This window comes from Pelobates fuscus, chromosome 3, assembly GCF_036172605.1.
Source record: "Pelobates fuscus isolate aPelFus1 chromosome 3, aPelFus1.pri, whole genome shotgun sequence".
NCBI lineage: Eukaryota > Metazoa > Chordata > Amphibia > Anura > Pelobatidae > Pelobates > Pelobates fuscus.
Genome location: NC_086319.1, coordinates 352,066,149 through 352,091,126, shown reverse-complemented (window position 1 = coordinate 352,091,126; position 24,978 = coordinate 352,066,149). Strand labels below are relative to the sequence as shown.

Below are 24,978 nucleotides of genomic sequence, written 5' to 3'. Positions count from 1 at the left end.
CTCAGAGAGGCCAGACAGCGAAACACATACGAAATCTGGTATTAAATAAATAAGACAGTAGTTAAAAGGATTATGAAAATCAAAATAATAAGAAATGCTTAAATGTCTATATCTGACACTTTAGTAAAAAGAAAAAACCCACCTCTATTAAGAAGTCACCCGTTCTAAGACCTGCCCTCCAGGCCACACCATCCACATCGACTGACTCGAGATACTGCAAGGCAGGGAATGCAGGTGTAGGCGTAAACTCCTCAATTGGGGTCTCCGCTGCAGGAACACAGAATGGTTAGTTAGCAGAACATCTTTCCCTTATACCGTGTGCACTCAAACTGTCTTCTAGAGGAAATGATTGATTCCGAGTAAATAACATAACTATATAATTTTATTTTGTGGGTAATGCAGCCTCCTGTGTAACTGGGGATTGCTGAATAGCTACCCTGAGGAATTTAAATGGAAACAAAGTGGTGAAGAAGTCCGGATTACTGCAGCTGGGGAGTAGATTATGTTTTTTTGGTGCAAACTGGAAAAGAAGAAAGGTAATATAAAAATAAAAGCAGGTTCAGTCTCTACGTTCCTTCTGTGCTGTAATATTACCATGCATTTTTTAGTAAGTGTAAAATGCATGGCAAGTAAGTAAAAGTGGATGATTTTAACATTCACACTGTCAGTAAATGATGTCTTGTGAAGCAGAAACTAGATAAGTGTACCATTACACTATTATTTATTCATTTTAGTGAAATTCTTATGGGGCAAAGACCTTTTCCTTGCAGCCTTTCTTTTAAGAAATGTTTTATTCAGGAGGTAAATATATGTCTTGTGTTTGGTTATAAGGCCACCTCTCTGAGCTGTCAATCAGCCAGCTGGAATACTTACTTCCTGGGTGGGAATATTAGTTTTGTGGAACTTTAGCATCATGTGTCAGTACACACAGAATGCTAACTGCACTTGCCTTGGACAGCCTGGGTGTTTTACACACATAGGTTTATTCACTAAAATAAAAATTGTAATACATTTAAACTTTAATCACATACAGGAGACTCTAGCAAGCTATTAACATAGCAGGGGATAAGAAAATCTAAATAAAACAGAACTTGCAATAAAGGAAGGATAAACATTAGATGACTCTTTACAGGAAGTGTTTAGGAAGGCTGTGCAAGTCAAGTGCAGGGAGGTGTGACTATGGTTCATAAACAAAGTGATTTAACTCCTAAATGGCAGAGAATTGAGCAGTGAGACTACAGGGATATGATAAATATGCTAAAGTTGTTTTGGTGACTGTAGTGTCCCTTTAAGTGGAATATAACTGTAATCAGTCTCATCCAGTGGTTGGCTGGGCTGGACAAGAATGTTAGCTCAAATAGATTTATACAGCAAGTGACCATTTTAATGGACACATAAAAAAATAAATCTTACAAATTGCAATTGATCTAATACAGCTTTATATTTTTTTACCACAAATCCCTAAATATCAATAAAATCACCTATCTTTGTTAGAAGCTTTTGATTAAAGATATGTCCTTAAATGAACTCTCCATAGAAAGTTTTTTTTTTTACTATATTTAAAATTTTTGTAGTTATACCCTCAAATAAAAACATGCATGCATTTTGTTCTCTATGTTTTCTTTGGGGGATATGAAAAAAAAACAGTTTTCAAAAGCTGCAGATCATCTCCTTCCCTGGCACATATATTTAATTTCAGAGGCTTCTACTTGAGCAAACAGAAGAGCTTTATATGTCTGGAGCCCCAGCCTGGGGGCGTGATCTCCGGGTGACCAGCAAGGAGGAGTACACAGCTGCACTACCTCCTTCTGGTCATTGCATGTAGTGTGGCCAAGTGGACCGCAGTAGAGGATCTTTCTGTATCCTCTAGTCCAGGGATAGGCAACCTACGGCACTCCAGATGTTGTGGACTACATGCCCCATAATGCTCTTACACCCATAATGCTGGCAGAGCATCATGGGAGGTGTAGTACAAAACATCTGGAGTGCCGAAGGTTGCCTATGCCTGCGTCTAGTCTACATGGTCTGACAGGAAGTGCTCACTGAGAGCAACTAACAGCTTTCTCTCAGACCAGGTAAAGAGTACAGAAGATCCAGTCCACTTGGCCATGCTACATAAAGGTACAAAGAGACACACAGAGATCTGGGTGGGACAACGAGACACACAGAGGGCTGGGAGGACAAAGAGACACACAGAGGTCTGCGGGGGACAGAGTGAGAAACACACAGAGGTCTGGGAGGGACAGAAAGATATACAGAGGGGCTGGGGGGACAAAGAGTCCCAGAGGGGGATAGGGAAGAATGAGAAACACAGAGGGGCTGGGGGGGGGGAGGGGGCACAAAGATACACACAGAAGTGCTGGGGAACAATGAGACACACAGAAAGGCTGGGGAACATTGAGATACAAAGAGGGTTGGGGGGACAAAGTGAGACGCAGAGGGGGTGGGAGGAACTAAGAGACATGCATGGTGCTAGGGGAGGACAAAGAGACACACAGAGTGATGGGGGGACAAGGAGTCACACAGAAGGGCTGGGGGCACAAAGAGACACACAGAGGGGCTGGGAAATAATCTGTTTTTAAAAATTGATGTTGGCAATTTTGTTTTTTCTTTGGGTGCTGCAAGTGGCTTGTCTTGCTTAGGGTATAAAATAGTCTAGCACCGGCCCTGTCTGGAGTGTTCAACTAATGTTCTCTAAGAAGGAAAATGCTGGGCAAAAAAAAGTGGTGGATCTTCATTAGCTGGGGGGCGGAGCCTAGCAGCAACAGCGAGCGGTCGCATATCTCCGGAGCTCCGGATAATAAAATCCTTCTAAGCCTGTTACCCACCTCGAAACCCGTCAAAAACGGTACCCAGGACCCCCCCAGCTCCCGCGGACCCGATGGGGAAGAAAGCAAGAAAAACCAAACCTGACAAGCCCCGGTTCGGGGCGACGATAGGAGATTTGTGGCGGCAGGCCCAAGATACACGCGGACCTAAAATGGCATCCCTTGGGGATGAGAGCTCCGACTTCTCTGAAGACCTGCTATACGAACAGGTAGAGAGCACTCTCCCTCCTCCAATCCAGCGGCCACAGCCCCACACACTGACCTCACAAACAGGTACAGCTGCAGACACTGCCCCAGTCACCACTGCAGTCCTAAAAGACCTGCTGGCAGACCTGCATAGAAAGATCTCGGCAGACATGACAGCACTCAGGGGAGACCTGCAAGGCTTAACAGGCAGGATAAGCAAAATAGAAACCACATCCACCAAAGGCACTCAGCAGATTGAATCACTACAGCACACAGTCAAGGTGCTGCAACAACAGAACCTGAATCATGAACACCGCTTCGCTGCCCTAGAAGATGCCAAGCGCCGAAATAATATTAAAATACGAGGAGTTTCAGACAACCTACCTGAAACCGAATTGCCGCACTTCGCGAGGCGTTTACTCTCAACCCTGATGTCGCCGAAAACCGCCAAAACAATAATACTCACAAACCTGTTCAGAGTACCCGGCCAACCAGAGCACCAACCACTGCCTCCAGGGATGTTATCCTCCAATTCCAACATGGCAAAGACAAAACAGCGGTGCTGGCCGCCGCGAAAGGACAGACCCCATATCATTTTGAAGGGATGGACTTGACACTCTTCACAGATCTATCGGCACACACCCTAGCATGGAGACGCACCTTCCGTCCACTTACCACTCTCTTGCAACAACACGATATTCAATACAGGTGGCGACCCCCCCGTGCTTTATCTGTCCCACACGGAGACGAGACGCTCACGATCAACGATCCGCATGACAGCGAGACTCTCCTTCAGAAACTAGGAATCCAAGCTGCAGCACTGACCCAAGGAGAACAGGGCATAGAGCCCAGGAAAAGGCACGCATGGAACCCGGCAGGAGCCCCCACATTTGTCCCGAGGACATCCACTCCGGACTCATACGTCCTAGCCACAACCTAACTGCTGGACTAACCCCAAAAGACACGACCTATTGCATGTCTTCCTGAGCACACAACTAAAGGAACACATTACACTTAGTACTATAGACGCAGTCACTACAGTATGATAGACAAGTTTCCCCCGAGCCACACACCTGAACACTGAGATACACCCCCCCCTCGTCCCCACCAAACAACTATCGTATGAAGGGGATCCCCCACTTACAGTCCAAGTCGGTCTGCCTCTATATTGCCCCTGACTATACGCCACCAGGGCAAGACAATACCACACAGGGGACATACCCAGGCATATACACTTACTGTAAACCTCACACAGCTATTAAGCTCATGACGGACAGTGAGCAGACCTCTGGGGCGATTTGCCATGGGTCACCTCCGGGCCAGATAATGGGACCCCAATCTCAGTAAAGCACCCTAGCATTAGTCCACCCCAATGGGCTCTTACACTAGCCCATCCTAAGGCGCACATCGCACTAAGCGATCAACTTAAGCCTACCCTTAAAGCACTAGATAGTATGGGGCAACGCTTACAAAGTGACACGATGATGCTGCAATTATTATTATCGCACGTTTCATGTTTTGTTATGTGTTTTTATTTTCTAATACCACTTGTACACTCTTCTCATTTGTATAGGATGTTGCCGCATTCATTTTTGCTCTACCGACTAACCCATCCAATATTGTTAGCCTACAATATTTCAATCGTTTCTTGATCTGAAAAGCTTAATTAACTTGATACTAAGCTCATGACAGACAGTAAGCAGTCCCCTAGGGCGTTTTGCCATGGGTCACCTCCGGGCCAGATAATAGGACCCCAATCTCAGCAAAGCACCCTAGCATTAGTCCACCCCTATGGGCTCTTTCAATAGCCCATCCTAAGGCGCACATCGCTTTAAGCGATCAACTTAAGCCTACCCTTAACCCCTTAAGGACTCATGACGTGTGTGACACGTCATGATTCCCTTTTATTCCAGAAGTTTGGTCCTTAAGGGGTTAAAGCACTAGATAGTATGGGGCAACGCTTACATAGTGACACGATGATGCTGCAATTATTATCGCACGTTTCATGTTTTGTTATATGTTTTTATTTTCTAATGCCGCTTGAGCACTCTTCTCATTGGTATAGGATGTTGCCGCATTCATTTTTGCTCTATCGACTAACCCATCCTATATTGTTAGCTTACAATATTTTTCACCGTTTCTTGATCTGAAATGTTTAATTAACCTGTTATGTTCTCATACCAAAAATGTGCAGTACTACCGCTTGCCATGTACCAATATCTTATTAGTTGTTATTGCGCTATTGCTGTTGTGGCAATGAAATCACCTATGTATCACACAGAATGCACAACAAAAATAAAGAATTAAAAAAAAAAAAAATAAAAAAAAATTCCGGGATGGCCAAATATAACCCGTATGTCCGTTTGGTTCAGCAGAATTTCAGGTTGAAAAACTGATTCAGGAAACTAATCAAACAAACCAAAAGGGCGTAAAAATGGGCCAATCACTGCACAGTAAGAAATATACATAATATAGATATTATGTATATATATTGCAGTACATCGATAAGAGCATATTCCTGATAGTTGGTTCAGATCAAGTGAGAAAAAGTAGCCAATAGAGGAAAAAACAGGAGTAGTACTAAACAAATCTATATATTTTTATTAAATATGTCATATTAAAAAATGGATATAGAATTAAGAATCATGAATTAAAATAACATGCTCGACCACTGCATGTTTCATTTAGGTAATGATTTTGCTACATTTCTGCAGTTTGGAATTAAACAAATCTCCAAGTCTATGCACCAATAAACCACTAATCCCAAAACGGTTGACTATAAAGTTAGCGACTTTCGTCTGCTTCCATGATACAAAACGTTACTTTGAAAATCTGGTAATTAGCTGCTGCTATGGGGCTCACTGTCACCCCAAATTACCAGGAATTAACCAAGGAACTGCAACCTTTGGGCCAAAAGGCAGAAAAGTCATTAAATTAAAGATTTTTTTTTTCCCAATTTGGATACTATTTACACCTTTATGTCACGCAAGTGAAGTTCCCTGTTTGTGCACAGAGTGGATGTGAAAGTTGAATGTTTCTGATGACTCCAGATGTTTCTCTCCTATTCATTAGTGGTAATAACTCTACAGTTTATTCTTCTCACACAATGGACAGCAATAACACACCGTATATGGTAGGGTTATATTGTCTTGGTAGGAATGTATATTTTACCTTTTGCTCCTCGCAGAACAAAACCAAATCCTTCCAGTTCTCTCTTCTGCAACCGCGCAACCTTCTCCTGGATGACATAATCACTGCAAAAAGTCACATACATGTCACTGTACGAGCTCTGGACTTACAAGTCCCCAACATCTGCACTGCGTATACCAGTTTCCTATCAATATGTTACCAGCTTAAACCCCTTAAGGACCAAACTTCTGGAATAAAAGAGAATCATGACATGTCACACATGTCGTGTGTCCTTAAGGGGTTAAAGGAGAACAATCACTCACAAGTGTTTTTAACATTATGTTTATATAATCTCTCGATTCATCAACTATGTACTTGTGAGGTCTGAAAAACAATATTTAATGTACAAACGTGTGAATTTTTATTTAGCTCAATCCTAGACATGACCATTTCCATCTTGGCTCCCTGTCATTTACTAGTGTAGGCTAGGTCTGGACTGAACTTGATTATAGGTGACTTTCAATGTTTTACTCAATGGTGGGTTTTCCAGAAAAGTATTGGGTCCCCTTCAACATGTCACATTGTGTATAGAATGTATTGTAGTCATCTTGCAGACCCAGAATGTAAGACTGTTTACAAAGTACTGCTCACATGGTATCATAAACTGTATTTAATCAAGGATTGTGATCCTAAACTTCCCATATTCACTCCTGTCATTGCAACAGTGCATTATTCTGCAGACCAACGCTCACACAATGAATGCAGTCATTCCCACGAAGCAGATACTGATTTCCTTTTTCTGAATCTCCTCCGCAACCCATCACATTAACTGCTTCACTGTAACTAATGCGTTTGGAATAATACTTTAAAATCAGTGGGGTTTTGATTTTTCTTAAGAGATGCCGCGTTATTATGCATTGACCTCTACTGTGTCACATAACGTGTGCTAAATGTAATATTGAAGTGCCTCCTAGCTGACTCCTAGGAATGGAATCTATTAGCTGAAATAAATACAATGCTGATTTGTGTGTGCTCTAAGACACTAGCACAGTCTGTATTATCAGGATACCTACCAGTGGTCTGCGATTTATTACAAGTGCAAGCACGTGTTCATCGACACACTCACTGAATTAAAGACAAACAGTTATGGGGAAATTAGACTAAAAGCCTCAGTGCAGCGACTATATTTACGGAGTCTCCTTTCCTATAGCCAGCCCACAATTCAATACTTAACATTTTAATTTAAGTAAATAATACTGATGAATTATAGTCTGCTGTCACCTGTGGGACGTGAAGGAGTCGTAGGAACCAACAGTATAGTGTCTGAAAAGACGCTTTGTTCGATCTTCGCGCGTTTCTGAAAAACAGAGAAGTGTTTTCATTTGTGATAGCCGATACTGTAGTAAAAGAATGGGTTAAAGCAAACATGAAATCATATGAAGGTCAAGGTATATCATGTGTGATAGAGAGATGCAGAGTATTAATATGTTTGAAAAACCCTGAATGGAGAATATAGCATATTACAATTAGCAGTGATTTTTATTCTGTCTTGTGGTATTCTCTCCTCTTACCATTTTAAGACTGGGAGTAAGGAGGAGACATACAGGTTTATTTACTCACAGGGTTACTCACTAAAGTGAGAATTCCAAATTAATTTAAAGGGGCACTATAGTCACCTGAACAACTTTAGCTTAATGAAGCAGTTTTGATGTATAGAACATGCCTCACTGCTCAATCCTCTGCCATTTAGGAGTTAAATCCCTTTGTTTATGAACCCTAGTCACACCTCCCTGCATGTGACTTGCACAGCCTTCCATAAACACTTCCTGTAAAGAGAGCCCTATTTAGGCTTTCTTTATTGCAAGTTCTGTTTAATTAAAGGACCACTCTAGGCACCCAGACCACTTCAGCTTAATGAAGTGGTCTGGGTGCCAGGTCCTTCTAGGGTTAACCCATTTTTTCACAAACATAGCAGTTTCAGAGAAACTGCTATGTTTGTGAATGGGTTAAGCCTTCACCTATTTCCTCTAGTGGCTGTCTCATTGACAGCCGCTAGAGGCGCTTGCGTGATTCTCACTGTGAAAATCACAGTGAGAGCACGCAAGCGTCCATAGGAAAGCATTATGAATGCTTTCCTATGTGACCGGCTGAAAGCGCGCGCAGCTCTTGCCGTGCGTGCGCATTCAGCCGACGGGGAGGAGAAGAGGAGGATCGGAGGAGGAGAGCTCTCCGCCCACCGCTGGAAAAAGGTAAGTTTTTACCCCTTTCCCCTTTCCAGAGCCGGGCAGGAGGGGGTCCCTGAGGGTGGGGGCACCCTCAGGGCACTCTAATGCCAGGAAAACAAGTATGATTTCCTGGCACTAGAGTGGTCCTTTAAGATTTTCTTATCCCCTGCTATGTTAATAGCTTGCTAGACCCTGCAAGAGACTCCTGTATGTGATTAAAGTTCAATTTAGAGATTGAGATACCATTATTTAAGGTAAATTACATCTGTTTGAAAGTGAAACCAGTTTTTTTTCATGCAGGCTCTGTCAATCATAGCCAGGGGAGGTGTGGCTAGGGCTGCATAAACAGAAACAAAGTGATTTAACTCCTAAATCACAGTGAATTGAGCAGTGAAATTGCAGGGGAATGATCTATACACTAAAACTGCTTTGTTTAGCTAAAGTAATTTAGGTGACTATAGTGTTACTTTAAAGTTAAAATGTTAGGTTAAAGGAGCCATAGGTGACGGGGAGAATGCTTCCAGTTCATTTTGAATTCACAACAATTCTCATTCTAGTAAATAACCTTGAAAATGTACATAACAATTAAAACAAAATAATGTGCAAATTGCTTCATTTTAAGGTCAAGTGAGTACACAGCAAAAGTAGACAAATGCCAACAGTTGGAAAACAAGCATATAACATATATACATCCTTACCTTGACATTCAGGTGTTTTGTTGACATAGAACACATAATGTATTTAATTAAAATATTATATATATATTTGATAGCTAATCATGGCAGCATATACTCACTGGGATGGGAGCTTGTTTAGCTCACAATTGGTTTAAATAGTTTATTTTATTAGTTATGCTATTATATGCTGACATGAATAATAGGGAAAGAAAATTACGTTAAATACAAATACATTTTCCTTTTTCTTGGCTAATCATTGCAGCATATAATAGAATAAATAAACATATATAGGATAACAATGAACTGTTATATAGTTTAACCCCTTAAGACCGCAGCCAAATGTACAAGTTGTGATCCAAAAAAAACGTAAACAAAACCTGGCATTTGCGATATATGTCTGTCCAATCGTAATTCACCTCTTTCATATGAAATGCACCCACACTTATTATATATCATTTTATGCAGGGGGAACAGGGCTTTCGTTTAACATCATATATTTAGGTATGGAACATAATTTAATATGAAAAAATATAAAAAAATGGGAGAAAATAAGAATTTTTAAAATTGTTTTAGTTCTGCGTGACATTTTAACTGTGAATGTCAAAATACTGTTTGCTTTTACTGCAATACAATACACATATTTGTATTCAGCGATGTCTCACGTGTAAAACAGTACCCCCTATGTACAGGTTTTATGGTGTTTTGGGAAGTTACAGGGTCAAATATAGCGTGTTACATATTTCATTTTTTTCACATTGAAATTCGCCACATTGGTTACGTTGCCTTTGAGACCATATGGTAGCCCAGGAATAAGAATTATCCCCATGATGGCATACCATTTGCAAAAGTAGACAACCCAAGGTATTGCAAATGGAGTATGTCCAGTCTTTTTTAGTAGCCACTTGGTCACAAACACTGGCCAAAGTTAGTGTTAATATTTGAAAATGCAAAAAACTAATTTGAACGCAAATTTTGTGACTAAGTGGCTACTAAAAAAAACTGAACATACCCTATTTGCAATACCCTGGGTTGTCTACTATTGCAAATGGTATGCCATCATGGGGATTCATTCCTGGGATACCATACGGTCTCAAAGGCAACCTGGCAAATTTTAATGTGAAAAAACTGAAACGCAAACCTTATATTTGACTCTGTAACTTTTGAAAACACCATAAAACCTGTACATGAGGGGTACTGTTATACTCAGGAGACTTCGCTGAACACAAATATTAGTGTTTCAAAACAGTAAAACGTATCACAACAATTATATCGTCAGTGTAAGTGCCATTTGTGTGTGAAAAATGCAAAAAATTTCACTGTCACTGACGATATCGTCGTTGTAATATATTTTACTGTTTTGAAACACTAATATTTGTGTTCAGCGAAGTCTTACGAGTAAAACAGTACCCCCCATGTACAGGTTTTATGGTGTCTTGGAAAGTTACAGGGTTAAATATAGTGTTAGCAAATTAAATTCCCTGAACTTTCGGCCTGGGTTGTCAGGCAGGTCCTGCAAATTGTAATTAATAAAATTACCTAATCATGTAAAATTATTACATAAATATATACGTAGAATTATTATATATATATATATATATATATATGTGTGTGTGTATATATATATGTGTATATATATGTATATCATTTTTTATTGTTTTTATTTATATATAGGTATATATAGAGTGATATATACGTATATACTTATGTATATAGACATATATATTATTTCGTTCTACATGTATTTTGATATCAATATATATATATTAATTTTAAAATACAGTTAGATAGAAATTACGCATGTTTATATATTTTCTATCTATTTATTTTTTATTATTTTTTTAATTTAATTTTTTAACGTATTTCTATATTTATTTATTTTTTATTATATATAAATCTATATATAATGAAAATTATATATATATTTAATCAATATCATTGTACATGTATTTTGATATTAATATATATATATATAATTATGTATATATTAATATTAAAATACACGTAGACAGTGTATGTATATTTACGTGTATATGTGTATATATATATACTTAGATCATATATATAATAAATATATATATGATCTAAGTATATATAATCTTATTTTTACACTGTTTTAACATTTTTTTTTATTTTTTTCAGACAGCAGGGGGAGTACCTGTCATTACAGGCACTCCCCCTGCTGGCATTGACATGGACGGCTATGGCTCCCAGGTAAGTCCCCCATACCGCGATCGCCAGCTTGGGATCGCCGGCGAACGGGTAAGTACAAAAGATCGCAGGACGTTCTATGCCGTCCTGCGGCGTTTAGTGCCACCAAAATAAGGACGGCATAGAACGTCCTGCAGTCTTAAGGGGTTAAGAACAAGCCTAGTTACATGGTCTTGTAGCATGACGTAATCAAATAACAGGACCGCCATCAGATTTTTACAACAACCCCTAAACATGTTTAGGCTACGAAGTAAGAACTCTTTAGCTTTTTCCTTTCTTTGTATTGGGCCATCATCATCAGGTTGTAACGGTACTACATTGTTCGATTTGCATTTACTGGGTCCCTTAATGGACTTTATTGACTGACTTTATTTCCCTCCTGAATTACAGCATGGAGACGAAGTGATGAGTGTTTATGTGTATTGAGGTGCATGTGTGTATCTGCTGATATTAATGTGTGTGCATCCTGCGAGAGTGTCTGGAATCCATATGTTTGTGCGTCTTGAAGTGTATGTCTGAATATCTTGTTGAGTTTGTATCTCTGTCTGCTAGCATGATTACGTGCTCGGGGCACCCAGTCTTTAGGTTTGTAAGCGGCCCCTGGAATTCTCATGACGACCCGTCAAATAATATTATTCTACTTGTTTTTCATCAGTCACAATGACAGTAGATACTGGCCTTTGAATTCTTATCAACATTTCTCTAATCTCTACTACAGATGATTTCCAGTATCAGCTGTAGAAAGGACAGCATTCTAGTGGTAATTATTTTGTTGGAGGTTTAGAACCAAACTAAAGAAAAGCAATTGTGTAAGACTCTTTCTTGTATTTTGGAATAATGAGTGTTCTAGTCATAGTATAAGGCTATATATGTAGAAGCTTCTAATACCTAATTAGCAGGGAAGAATTTTAGGGTATTAATGCATCAATGGCATGAAGGTCACACAGTCAAGAGTAGGTAAAGCTACTGCTACAAAATGAGGGAATATAGACAAACATATTGCTCTCCATAAATATCCAATATTACATTGAGGGTCATAAAGAACAGTTGTGTCAGGTTTCCATGTAATACCCCCATAGTTTCATAATATCATCAGTGTAGTGAAGTACCACACAGGGCCACAAACGTGCTGTGGGGCTGCTTTAGGCTGCTGTGCCAATACTCTGTCCTCAGTTGCCCTGAGTGTGTTAATTATCTTCTTTTTATTTAAAAGGACACTGTAGTCACCAGAACAACTACAGCTTATTGTATTTATTCTGGTGAGTATAATCATTTACTTTTTTGCATTTGACACTGTCTTTTCAGAGAAAATGCAGTGTCTACATTACAGTCTTGGTATAACTCCATTGGCCACTCTACAGTTGCCAACTATAGGTGCTTCCTGGGGAAGTGCTGCACAGTGTGCTGCACTGCCATTCACTGTCTCCACCATCTGCATAGAGACACTGAACATTTCTCATACAGATGCATTGATTCAATACATATCTATGAGGAGATACTGATTGGCTAGGGCTGTGTTTGTCTCTGCCCCTGATCTACCTCCTTGACAGTCTCAGCCAATCCTATGATAAAGCATTGTGATTGGCTTAGAACAACACTTCTGATGATGTCAGCCAAGCAGGCAGATCAGCGGCAGAGCCAGCAGCTGCACACTTGAACAAAAGATTTAACTATATTTAGGTGGTGAGGGGGGGCTAGATGGTGATTTTAACACTATAGGTTTAGGAATACATGTTTGTGTTCCTGACCCTATAGTGTTCATTTAAAGCTGATCTGTCACTTCCAGCGGTCTCTGCACACTTCTCAAAGACCCCCTTAAGTGACAGATCCGAGGTGGGTCTGGTGGCCACAGGGTGCAGGGGAAGGTAATCACCAAAACCAGCCAAACAGTCATGCACTCATAAGAATCTCAGGCTAAATCACAAGTTAGATCACGGAAAGTACATACTTTGTTGTGTAAAAAATGGTTAACATGCCATACAAATATGTGCAGACCAGTCGATGCTGTACTCTGGCCCTGTGTAAGTGTACAACAATGAGGTCTATGGAGGATTCCGTGGGAGCATCCATAGAGCAATGCCTGAATTCCAAAGCTATCACAGCTCTGCCATTTGTCAACTTTTATAAACATCAGGCTTGTCCACAAGACAAAGTAGTCTCTACTATATCTTATGGTATCTTTGGATTGCCTTGGAATTTAGGTGAAATTCTAACGCAGTCATGGTCAGTATTTCATAAATAATCTATCTTTATGAAATACTGAAAATTACAGATCTGCTTTAACCTAGGCTTTCCCCTTCTTTGTTACACAGTTTTAGTTAATTTAATTTGTTTCATGTTTGGTCCATGTTTCCTGTCTGCTGGCTCCTGAAGGACTTGTATCCAAAAGGCCTGAGCCCCAAAGGTCTGCCCATTGCCTCATATTGGTTTTCCTGTTTTGCATTTGTGTTATACATATGTGTTCTTCTAGCTAATATACTTGTTTTCCTTTTTAGCTTGTTGTGTGTTGTTTTTATTTGCATGCTGGGTTCCAACTTATGGTGGTTGCTGCTAGTGTAACCACCCCTTCCCAACCAAAACCTGAGAAGTTGCTTTCCTTGATTTAAAAGTGGAGTACTCACCACGGAAACCAGTGGATTTTCCACACTGAATGATCAACATTTAGAACTTTGACCATAATCACTCTTCACAAATAAACACATTGGGGGAGACTTAACAAAGTGATGTGATCTAAACAGTGGGGAACCGACTAAACAAATAGTATAAGCAGGTTCCAATTGGCGATTGCTCCATTTTCCCATCTTACCACTTTTTAGATCCCACATTGATAAATTTGCTTTTTTTTTTTTTTTTTTTAAAGCTGTTACAGCATTTGTGCTATTTTTACAGATTACAAATAAACAATTTTTTATTCAAATAACACAGCCTGTTAAGTACAGGCATACAGTCTTCTTGACACGAACGTGTAAATTCTATTTACTTGTTGAGCATATTTATCAACGGCTGAACACAACCTGTCTAAAAAATGAAGTTATAATCGATAAAGCTGCAGAAGAAATCTACAGATCATGTTGCATCACACTGTCAAGAAAAATTGCCTTTACAGCAAACCTACTGACAGAAACAGGTTTCTGTGTGCAGACAGCTGCCGTCCTGTACATCAGGGCTTGACAAACTAAGGAAACAAGAAGTCAAGCATACTAGAGTGATACTACTGGCTTCTACAGATTCCTAAAAGAGGAACTGAAGTGAATTGACTTTAGACATTGGCATACCTAAGACCCAATTGACAACACCGTCTGAACATCAATCTCACAGAAACCTCCAATGTCTTGACCTAGAGCATTTCTCCACTAATCTCCAAACTCTCCCTTTACCTATCTCAAACCTCACCTGTCCCAGTTCTGCAACCTCTTTCTACAATTCCACCCTCTCCTCTCAACTAGACATCATGGCACCTTGTACATTTAAACGCCTCAGGCCCCCCCCCCCAACAACAACCCTGGCACACCAAGCTCACTCGATACCTCCAAAAATGCTCCAGAACTGCTGAACGCTGTTGGAGAAAGTCTCACTGTGCATCTGACTTTCTCCACTATAAATTTATGCTGAGCTCATACAGCTTGGCTCTTTCCTCTGCAAAAGTTAATTACTTCAATACCCTCATAACCACACTCTCCCGCGAACCCAAACGACGATTTCACACATTTAACTCTCTTTTTCGCCCTGCTCTTCCTCCTCCACCTACTAACTTGACCGCCTCAGACTTTGCAACTCACTTCACTGACAAGATCTCTACAATCAGTGAAGAGATCTCTCATTTTTCTTCTTCCCCTTACAATACTTCCCCTAACTTCACTCCCTCTGCTGTTCTATGTTCATTCGCACCCGCTACATCGGAAGAGGTTTCTGCTCTGCTCCAGTCCTCCCGCCCCACCACCTGCTCCCTAGATCCAATTCCCTCGCATCTCATCCGTACTCTGTCTTCTTCTCTTTCTCCACCTCTCACTAAAATTCTCAATCTCTCTCGCTCCTCTGGTATATTTCCTTTACCCTTCAAACATGCAACTGTAACACCAATTCTAAAGAAGCCCAATCTTGACCCTAACTCCCCATCCAACTATCGTCCTATCTCGCTACTGCCTTTTGCATCCAAGATCCTTGAATGAATTGTGTATGCAAGAGTGACAGACTTCCTCGAGTCCAACCCTCTGCTAGACCCGCTTCAGTCTGGTTTCCACGCTAAGCACTCTGTGGAAACGGCACTGACCAAAGTATCCAATGATCTACTCGCTGCAAAATCTCGTGGTTACTACTCTATCCTAATTCTCCTTGACCTGTCTGTGGCTTTTGACACTGTTGATCATCAACAACTTCTTCTCATCCTCCGCAATATCGGTCTACAAGATATTGCTCTCTCCTGGTGCTCCTCCTACCTCTCCCAGCGCTCTTTCAGTGTTTCTTTGTCTGGCTCTTCTTCTTCTCCCCAACTCCTCTCTGTTGGTGTCCCCCAAGGTTCAGTCCTTGGTCTCCTACTGTTCTCCATCTATACTGCCTTCCTTGGTAAACTCATTAGCTCCTTTGGCTTCCATTATCACCTCTATGTGGATGACACGCAAATCTACCTGTCCTCTCCTGATCTCTCCCCGTCCCTCTTGACTAGTGTCACTGACTGCCTCTCTGCTGTTTCTAACTGGATGGTTGCCCACTTCCTTAAACTAAACTTGACCAAAACGGATTCCTCTTCTGCAACTGTCACTAGTCTAATACTATCCTTACCTTTTTGTGTCATTTTACCCCACTCCCTCTAGCATGTAAACTCATTGAGCAGGGCCCTCAACCCCTCTGTTCCTGTGTGTCCAACTTGTCTGGTTACAACTACAGTGACCGCGAGAAGCCTGACGCGGGTCTCGGGCACGCTCTTAAAGGGACAGTGGGAGCCTAAATTGGCAAAGGCCTCCCATTGGTCCCTGTCATGCCACACTCCCCATACACTTACCTTTTGGGGGCGTGGATGTGACAGGGACCAATCAAAATATATGTTTAGGCATTTATACTCACCTTTTTCCCTTAGTTCCTTGCCCTATCGTGGTTTCTGTTTCAGTTCCCTTTAGCGCTTGTTGTGTTCAGTTGTGTTCCTTCGTACTTGTCCTTGGCTTTGTTTCTGACTACGTTATCTCTTTATCCTTATCTGTTCTGTTTGCCGGCTTGCTGTTTACTGTGTACTAGACCCCGGCTAGTCCTAGTTTACGCTGTCTCTTTGTGCCCTTGACCTCGGATCGCTCCTGACTCTGTACTTCTCCTATATATGCCGAGTCCGGACACTCTAAGGTCCGGTAGACATATCTCCCCTCTGTGTTGTCTTCTGTTTAGTTGAATTCTGCGTGTTGGGGTATATTTCCGTTATTCACTTTACAAATCACCATTTATTAAACACAAACTTTTATGGTTATACCTAGCCCCTGAATAGAGAAAGAATGAAGCAATAGTAAACTGGACAGAATTACTTGGTGTTAACCCATAGAAAACTGAAAAAACTGGAAATGAGAGACTGGACTGTCCAGTGACCACTGAGTATATATTAAAATATAACTTTTATTGACTACTAAATATAAAAAGAGCTGGAAACATATCTAGCTCAAAAAATGAACAGACACATATAGATCAAGTGGAAAGAAAAAATCCACAATATATGGAGGGTGATAGTAATCACTATATAATGTAAACTGTCTCTCTCCTAAATAGGGATTAACATAATAGAAAACCCTGAATCAATGATACACTGTATCTATGTAGTGAAAGGAAGAGAGCCCTTGTAGAAAAATAACAAATAATAAAGATACTTCTACAAAGTAACAGAAGATTGTTACATTAACAGAGATCACATATATATTGAAATCCAGAGACAGACACAGTGAAAGGAAATAGCCCAGGACTAATAGTACTGAGTTAGCCTGGGTAGAAAATAAAAGGTGTAGCTGGCTTAGCGAACAATCCCTGCTATGGCCAAAAACTAAATTTGTTGAGAGAGCAAGTGGCTAAGCTAGTAAACCCAAAACTGAATTTACTCCACGAAATGCTGAGCTAGCTGTGTAGTAGCGTCTTGCTATCACTAAACGCTGGTCTGCAAATAGCTAAATAGCTAAAATAGCTAAAGCTGCAAATAGCTAAATACCGGACCTAAGCGTACTAGTAGCAGACCCACGAATATCCTAAAATCTCAGCTAATACTCCAAATTTCTAAGCTAGCTAAAGTGCAGGCTGAACTTGCAGACTGTCAGAGCGAGAGACTACACGTGAAAAAGCCCCGATGCCCGTTTCGCCAGTGAGCGGCTTTTCAAGGGGTGAGGAATGTCCTCGTCAGTTCGATTTAAATCAGGCGCCCAACCATCTGATTGGTCGGTGGGAGGGGCTAGCCGGAGTGTCAGTTAACCCCTTCGCTGCCATGCTGACATAGTGAATGGTCAATATGACAGGGAGAGATAATGTTTAGTGGGGACATTAAGTTTAAACGAAATGTATGAATTAGTAAGATACTTAATAAGAGCACAAGGGGAAAAAAGTCAATAGTAGCAGTCCAGTTCAATAAGTGGATTGCCGAATATATCCCTGTGTAGTTATTAATTAGTAATGATATAGTATATAGGAATCATTTAAAGAGAAGTAAACCTATGCCAAATAATTATACAGACTGATATAACAGTCAGGAGGTGCCAAATATGTATATGGGGATTATGGCTGTAAATACAGCATGCCCCAATGCTAACCATAAGCATGTAAAGCATGAAAAATGACATACTTAGTTTGTAACCCCAAACATAACCCACAGGTATTGGGACTTGGTATAACTAAAAATAATAAGTAGTAAAATAATACAGGGTCAAAAGTATCAATATATTGTTTTAGGCTTGTTAACTCCCAGAAACACAGAGTTTGTTGTTGATAAGATTTCTGCATGTTAAAAAAAAGCCTGATTAATGTCATTATTGGTGCTAGGAGTTTGAGACAATGGGTTAATTGAAAAAACATTGGTAATTTCCTCCTGGCCCAAATTAGGATCTAGTAGTTTATCTAAAAGGTCAGTCATTCAAGAGATGGCACTGATGGCACTGTTAGGTCCGGTATTTAGCTATTTGCAGCTTTAGACCAGCGTTTAGTGATAGCAAGATGCTACTACACAGCTAGCTCAGCATTTCGTGGAGTAAATTCAGTTTTGGGTTTACTAGCTTAGCCACTTGCTCTCTCAACGAATTTTGGTTTTGGCCATAGCAGGGATTGTTCGCTAAGCCAGCTACACGTTTTATTTTCTACCCAGGCTAACTCAGTACTATTAGTCCTGGGCTATTTCCTTTCACTGTGTCTGTCTCTGGATTTCAATCTATATGTGATCTCTGTTAATGTAACAATCTTCTGTCACTTTGTAGAAGTATCTTTATTATTTGTTATTTTTCTACAAGGGCTCTCTTCCTTTCACTACATAGATACAGTGTATCATTGATTCAGGGTTTTCTATTATGTTAATCCCTATTTAGGAGGTAGACAGTTTACATTATATAGTGATTACTATCACCCTCCATATATTGTGGATTTTTTTCTTTCCACTTGATCTATATGTGTCTGTTCGTTTTTTGAGCTAGATATGTTTCCAGCTCTTTTTATATTTAGTAGTCAATAAAAGTTATATTTTAATATATACTCAGTGGTCACTGGACAGTCCAGTCTCTCCTTTCCAGTTTTTATACCTAGCCCCTCGGAAAATCACTAAATAATTACATTTAAGAAATTAACAAGGTTATTTACTAAAGTGAGAATTCAAGGTGAATTCAAAGTAAACTTTTACATTTTAGGCCATAGTAACTGGATAACAGATTGACTATTTTGACATCAGGTTTACTCCGACCACCATGACCACTTCACGTGATCTGAAAGTGGTCATGGTGGTAAGAGTCAGTATGTGCAGATTTTCCGCTTGAAACACTGCGCATACTAAGATATTTTTAATTGTGTACTGGGGGCTAGTTGCACTCGCTGCACACGTGACAGCGAGAGAGCTAACTGGCTGTGTGCTATTTATGCTATGCTTATGCTGAACTTATTTTACTTTCTCTTTCACTGTACAGGAGAGAGCAGTGTATTGAGTTACTCTCTGCTGTTACACTGACAGAGTTAAAGGGACACAATAGACACCCAGACCACTTCAGCTCAGTGAAGTGGTCTGGGTGCACTGTCCCCGGTCCCTTAACCCTGCATTTGTAATTATTGCAGTTTTTAATAAACTGCAATAATTACTTGCCATGGTTAACTCCACCTCTGGTGACGGTCTGCCAGGCAGCCACCAGAGGGACTTCTGGGTTGTTAGGCGACTAATTTGCCGAACTGACCCATGTATGAGAACATCCAGCGTCACCCAATTCCCCATAGGAAAGCATTATACAATCACCATGCATGAGCATTAATCCCCCCATCAGCTAACATCGGCAGGGAGGTGCGGAGGCAGAGCTTGAACTAGCACCGTTGGACATTGGTGCTGGAATCAGGTAAGTGACAGAAGGTTTTTTTAACCACTTCTGCCCCCGGGTGTAGTTTCCCTTTAATTTACCTGGTGTAAATCACTTAGTGAGACCATACGCTTGGTGGTGTAGTTATTCTACAAAGGCTTCACTAAATGGCTTCTATGGTTTTCTATGGAGCACATTACATAGAAGGGCATACACATTGGCTTTAATATGATGGAAATTAACAATAATCAAAAAACATTTTTTTTTTCTTTTTTTAAAGTTGGAAATGTATTCTACCTTCCAGTAGATTTACTTTTTACAGGGTTATTTACTAAAATGAGAATTCAAAGTTAATGTCAAAATAGTCGAACTGGATAAATTCTCTAAGTCAACAACGGAGGCCTTACATTTGAAATTCACACTTGAATTCCCCTTGAATTCTAAATTTAGTAAAGACTCATGGTAATTTCTTAATTTGAATTATTCATTGATTTTTAGGTTTGATATATCAAGTTTGTGTTTCAAAAACAAGGAAGGTGATTTGTAAACTGAATACCAAGAATCATACAAAAATATCCAAGCTCTGACTGCAGATAAGTTGGGGAATTTTTCCAGAACAGCCTGAATTCACTCAAATTCTATTTTTGGGAATTCTATCAGGTTCTAAGAAATTGACCTGTATGGCTTGATGGTCTTCTAGAATTCTGGATGTCTCCTCTCTTTATTTTTCACTGTGGCAATTAAAGGCAAGCTGGACTTGACTACATACGATCGGATATAGGTCTGACTCCAGACAAAATAAGTAAAGTCAAAATTGTGGAATTATCACTTCTCATGGATAACTGTGACATTTGGTACATACGACAGAAAGGTGTCTAATGCTATATTCACACTTTGCCAAGCCACAACTGATTGTGAACTATATCCTATTACAAGCCAACACCACTGATTTAACTTATCGAAGAAGAAAACCAATATGAAGGCAGTAATCATAATAAAACATCAAGCTGTTTTAACTCTGATTTATACTGGATATTTAATTACAAAAAAGCATAGGGATAAAGGCTGAATTACAAAGGTAAGTGCAGGATGAAAACAGCAGGATTGTGGATAAGTCAGGTATGCAAAAAGAAGGTGACAACTCTTAATCAGAAACAAGACAAAATTTTAAGTACAAGATTAATTCAAACACAAACAAGACTGGGCTCAGTTAAATGGAGCCAGTATAACAGCAGTAGAGGAATTATGTGAAGCAAAGCACCAAAAATAAGATCATGTAAAGGCAAGGCAATGATAGCAAAGAAGGTGTATAGAAGCTACTTGACAACGAAATCAATTAAAACTCAGAGTGCAGAATTGACTAGAAAAAACTATCGGAGAACAGATATTAGACAGGAGGAGGCAAAAATAAAAGTATGTCTCTGTAAGGAACTAACCAACAAGACGCAGGTATCCAGGACTGATTACGGGCATAGTTACAAAGTTTATCGTTAAGTATAAAATGAGACACTTTATGGTGTGACAGAGAGTGAGTTCCAAGGGCCGGGCTGCTCGGTGGTGAAATTTTAGGTAACTTATGAAATGGACACTAAAGGCTCATCTCATCAAATGGTCTAGGTGCAGTGTCCCTGTCCCCTTAACCCCTTAAGGACACAGGACATGTGTGACATGTCATGATTCCCCTGTATTCCAGAAGTTTGGTCCTTAAGGGGTTAAACATTGCAGTTTCAGAGAACCAGGAGGTAACAGGACCGATTTTCTGCTTGAAAGCCGAGTTAATTTATAAAAGTGCCAATTTTTATTGAAATCTTCAATTTCTGTAATATGAAAAAAAGAGGACACACTCTTCACACATGAAGCTTTTCAGCAGGCTAAAGTGCTTTAGAGGTCCGTAGTGTTCCTTTATTGGTGACTTCTGTAGATAATTTGGAAAGTTGGTTTAGCAGTATTGAATCATTTTCAGTTTTGAATCATTTAGAAAGCTTATTAAATCAAGGCCAACATAAAATTGAGGCCTAAATTGAAATGAGAAACAGCAATGTTTTACATAATCTGAGCAAAGAGGCAACAACCATACATTAAAATCACTACATAAAGATGTAGCGCTTTTGGGGCTGAGATTGTCCTCTTAATATTTCTAAATTAATCAGGTTACGTTTTCCCTCTGTGCTTAGAATTGCCAAAAAACTTTGTTTCAAAGAGAAGTGTTTCTAATTTAAATCAAGCATAATTAATTAGGAAGCAAAGAAAATTAGGTTTGTTTATATTTATGTGATGATCTAGCTAAAATAAACAGTCACCGCAAAATTAAATAGCTCTGTTAAAAAAAATAGAATGTTTCCTCTTCAAAATGTGAAAACTCTCAGAACATTTGGTGCAGAATGTACCTTCCTGCCGCTACTGGCAGCATAAAAGGTCAAAAGGGACCCTTTGTGCTGCCAAAAGCATATGTATGTGAGTCCGCCAGTATTTTCAGAAGCTAGTAGCAGTGACTGCATAGATAGCGGTGCCAGGGACTGTTGTGCTTTCGATTGGTTGCACGGCAGTAATAAGGCACATGGTGAGCAGGTTAAGGAATGTCTGCTAGGGTAAAGCATTTAAATATGATATTTAATGCACCATATACACTTATGTGCTATTGTTTAAAAAGGGGTATATTCATTAAGCAAATTGTTAAGTTTTAAGGGACACTACAATAAAGCAGTTTCTACAATGTCTTGAATGGCAAATGGCCATTTTAAAGTAAAACGCCAATCACCATAAACATTACAGCTCATTGTAGTGGTTATAGTGCCAGGATTGCCCTGTTGCCCTCTCCACTGGGTTCTCCTTCTCCTGCAAGGAGAATCCATTTACTTCCCCTGAGCTATGCACTGGGAAATGTTCATCTCGGCGCTGTCAGCCAATGAACATCTCCTTGGAATAATTACTTACCCCGGGAGGATGCCAGGACATTCCAGTCCCCATAATCACTACTACGGGCTGTAGTAGTTATGGTGTTGGAGTTTTCCTTTAATACTGAAGCTTTATCTTTATAAATGACCAAGTGAATGTTTAGCTCTCGTAAAGTGATAAATAGCTCCTCACACTTAGTACCCATGACTGAGTGTTTGGACAGGGACAAGATAATACTGGTTTACTCAGCAACATGCAGTATATGATATTTACATGGTGTTACATAAAGGTGTGACAAAACATGTAAAACAGTGTGAGGATCCGGTGACAGATTGCAGTGACAAAGTGCAAGCCAGTCAGAATATTGGGCAAGTACCCACTGCTGGTTCCAGTATGTCTTTGCTGAGCTTAGCAGTTGACTACGGGGAAAGGGAGCAAGTCCTTATGTGTATACTTGGGGGAAACAAAGATAGGGAAGCACTCTGTAGATGAAAGAACATCCCTCAACCTAAGGACACCATTGGAATATAAACTCAGCAATATATGGTGCAAAGGACACTTATTTCTGTTTATCTGCTAGATCACATGCAACATTCTAAGTAAATGCTTGGCAGGTGATCCAGGATAGATAAGATGGCAATAAGGATGTGGAATTCTCTGCCTGAAGAAGTGGTTTTATCAGAGTCCATACAGAAGTTCAAACAGTTACTAGATGCATACTTGCAAAAACAGAATATTCAAGGATATAATCTTTTAATGTAGGGTAATAACTGCTTGATCCAGGGATAAATCTGACTGCCATTCTGGGGTCAAGAAGGAATTTTTTTCCTAGCTTGTTGCAAAATTGGAAGTGCTTCAAACTGGGTTTTTTTTTTGCCTTCTTTTAGATCAACAGCAAAAAACATATGTGAGGAAGGCTGAACTTGATGGACGCAAGTCTCTTTTTAGCTTGTAACTATGTAACTATTTAACTTTTCCCCCGGCTTGGTCTTTTGATCAAAGCTGGCGATGGGAAGTGGGACTTTAATGGGGTGCACCCACACAGCATATGCATACTTTAAACCAACCCCATTTTCTTCTGCCAAAGGAGGAACGTGGCAAGCTTATAACTATAGTGCTAGTGCTCTCTTCTTTATTATATATATATATATAAAAGAAGAGAGCACTCTCTGGGATTTACTAACAAAATTAAAGTGCATTAAATAACAACCATAAATTCTACGTTTCAACCCTGACAACCTTGATAAAGACCCTGAGGAGTCAAAACATTGATCTTATGTTTGTTGTTTAATACACTTTAATTTTGTTGGTAAATCCCAGTGAGTGCTTTCCTCTTTGTTTCATTTTTCATATACTTGTGCTGAGAAGCACCTGGGTTTTATATGTTTCATGTATAGGCTTTGTATGTAAATATTAGTAGATGTGGCATACCCAAATATATATATTAAGTACATTAAGTAAATATGGAGAGTATAATATGACCTTCCATTATCGTCTCTTTCTTTGCATCACTATCACTGTTAATACATAAAAAATGAGTAATAATGTTAGGTGGTTTAAGAGTCCTTTAAAGATCTTTACAATTGATGTTTTCGTACAATCAAAAAAAGGTTTGAATATGTTGCCAGTTGATAGATCTAATCTGATCTGCACACTCACCCTTTATTGAATACAAGAAATATATCTATGCAGTATAACAGAGGGTATCTCTGTTTATCTGCTAGATCCTGACCAAGGAGCTGACCCATGTAGAAGGTGTACAAGACAACCAGGGAGTGCAGAATTATTAGGCAAGTTGTATTTTTGAGGATTAATTTTATTATTGAACAACAACCATGTTCTCAATGAACCCAAAAAACTCATTAATATCAAAGCTGAATATTTTTGGAAGTAGTTTTTAGTTTGTTTTTAGTTTGAGCTATTTTAGGGGGATATCTGTGTGTGCAGGTGACTATTACTGTGCATAATTATTAGGCAACTTAACAAAAAACAAATATATACCCATTTCAATTATTTATTTTTACCAGTGAAACCAATATAACATCTCAACATTCACAAATATACATTTCTGACATTCAAAAACAAAACAAAAACAAATCAGTGACCAATATAGCCACCTTTTTTGCAAGGACACTCAAAAGCCTGCCATCCATGGATTCTGTCAGTGTTTTGATCTGTTCACCATCAACATTGCGTGCAGAAGCAACCACAGCCTCCCAGACACTGTTCAGAGAGGTGTACTGTTTTCCCTCCTTGTAAATCTCACATTTGATGATGGACCACAGGTTCTCAATGGGGTTCAGATCAGGTGAACAAGGAGGCCATGTCATTA

At 39.7% G+C, this 24,978-nt stretch overlaps 1 protein-coding gene across 2 annotated transcripts in view; it reads right to left on the bottom strand.

The window, feature by feature from the left end:
• The window catches only part of SHANK3 (SH3 and multiple ankyrin repeat domains 3), a 334,590-nt gene that overhangs the window by 45,269 nt on the left and 264,343 nt on the right, over positions 1–24,978 (bottom strand). For both annotated transcript variants that reach the window (XM_063449167.1, XM_063449168.1), the window contains 3 exons: positions 7,425–7,500; positions 6,186–6,268; positions 143–267 (listed from right to left, as the gene is read on the bottom strand). In XM_063449167.1, coding sequence (XP_063305237.1) covers positions 143–267; positions 6,186–6,268; positions 7,425–7,500 — 284 coding nt within the window. The remainder of the gene's footprint in view (positions 1–142; positions 268–6,185; positions 6,269–7,424; positions 7,501–24,978) is intronic.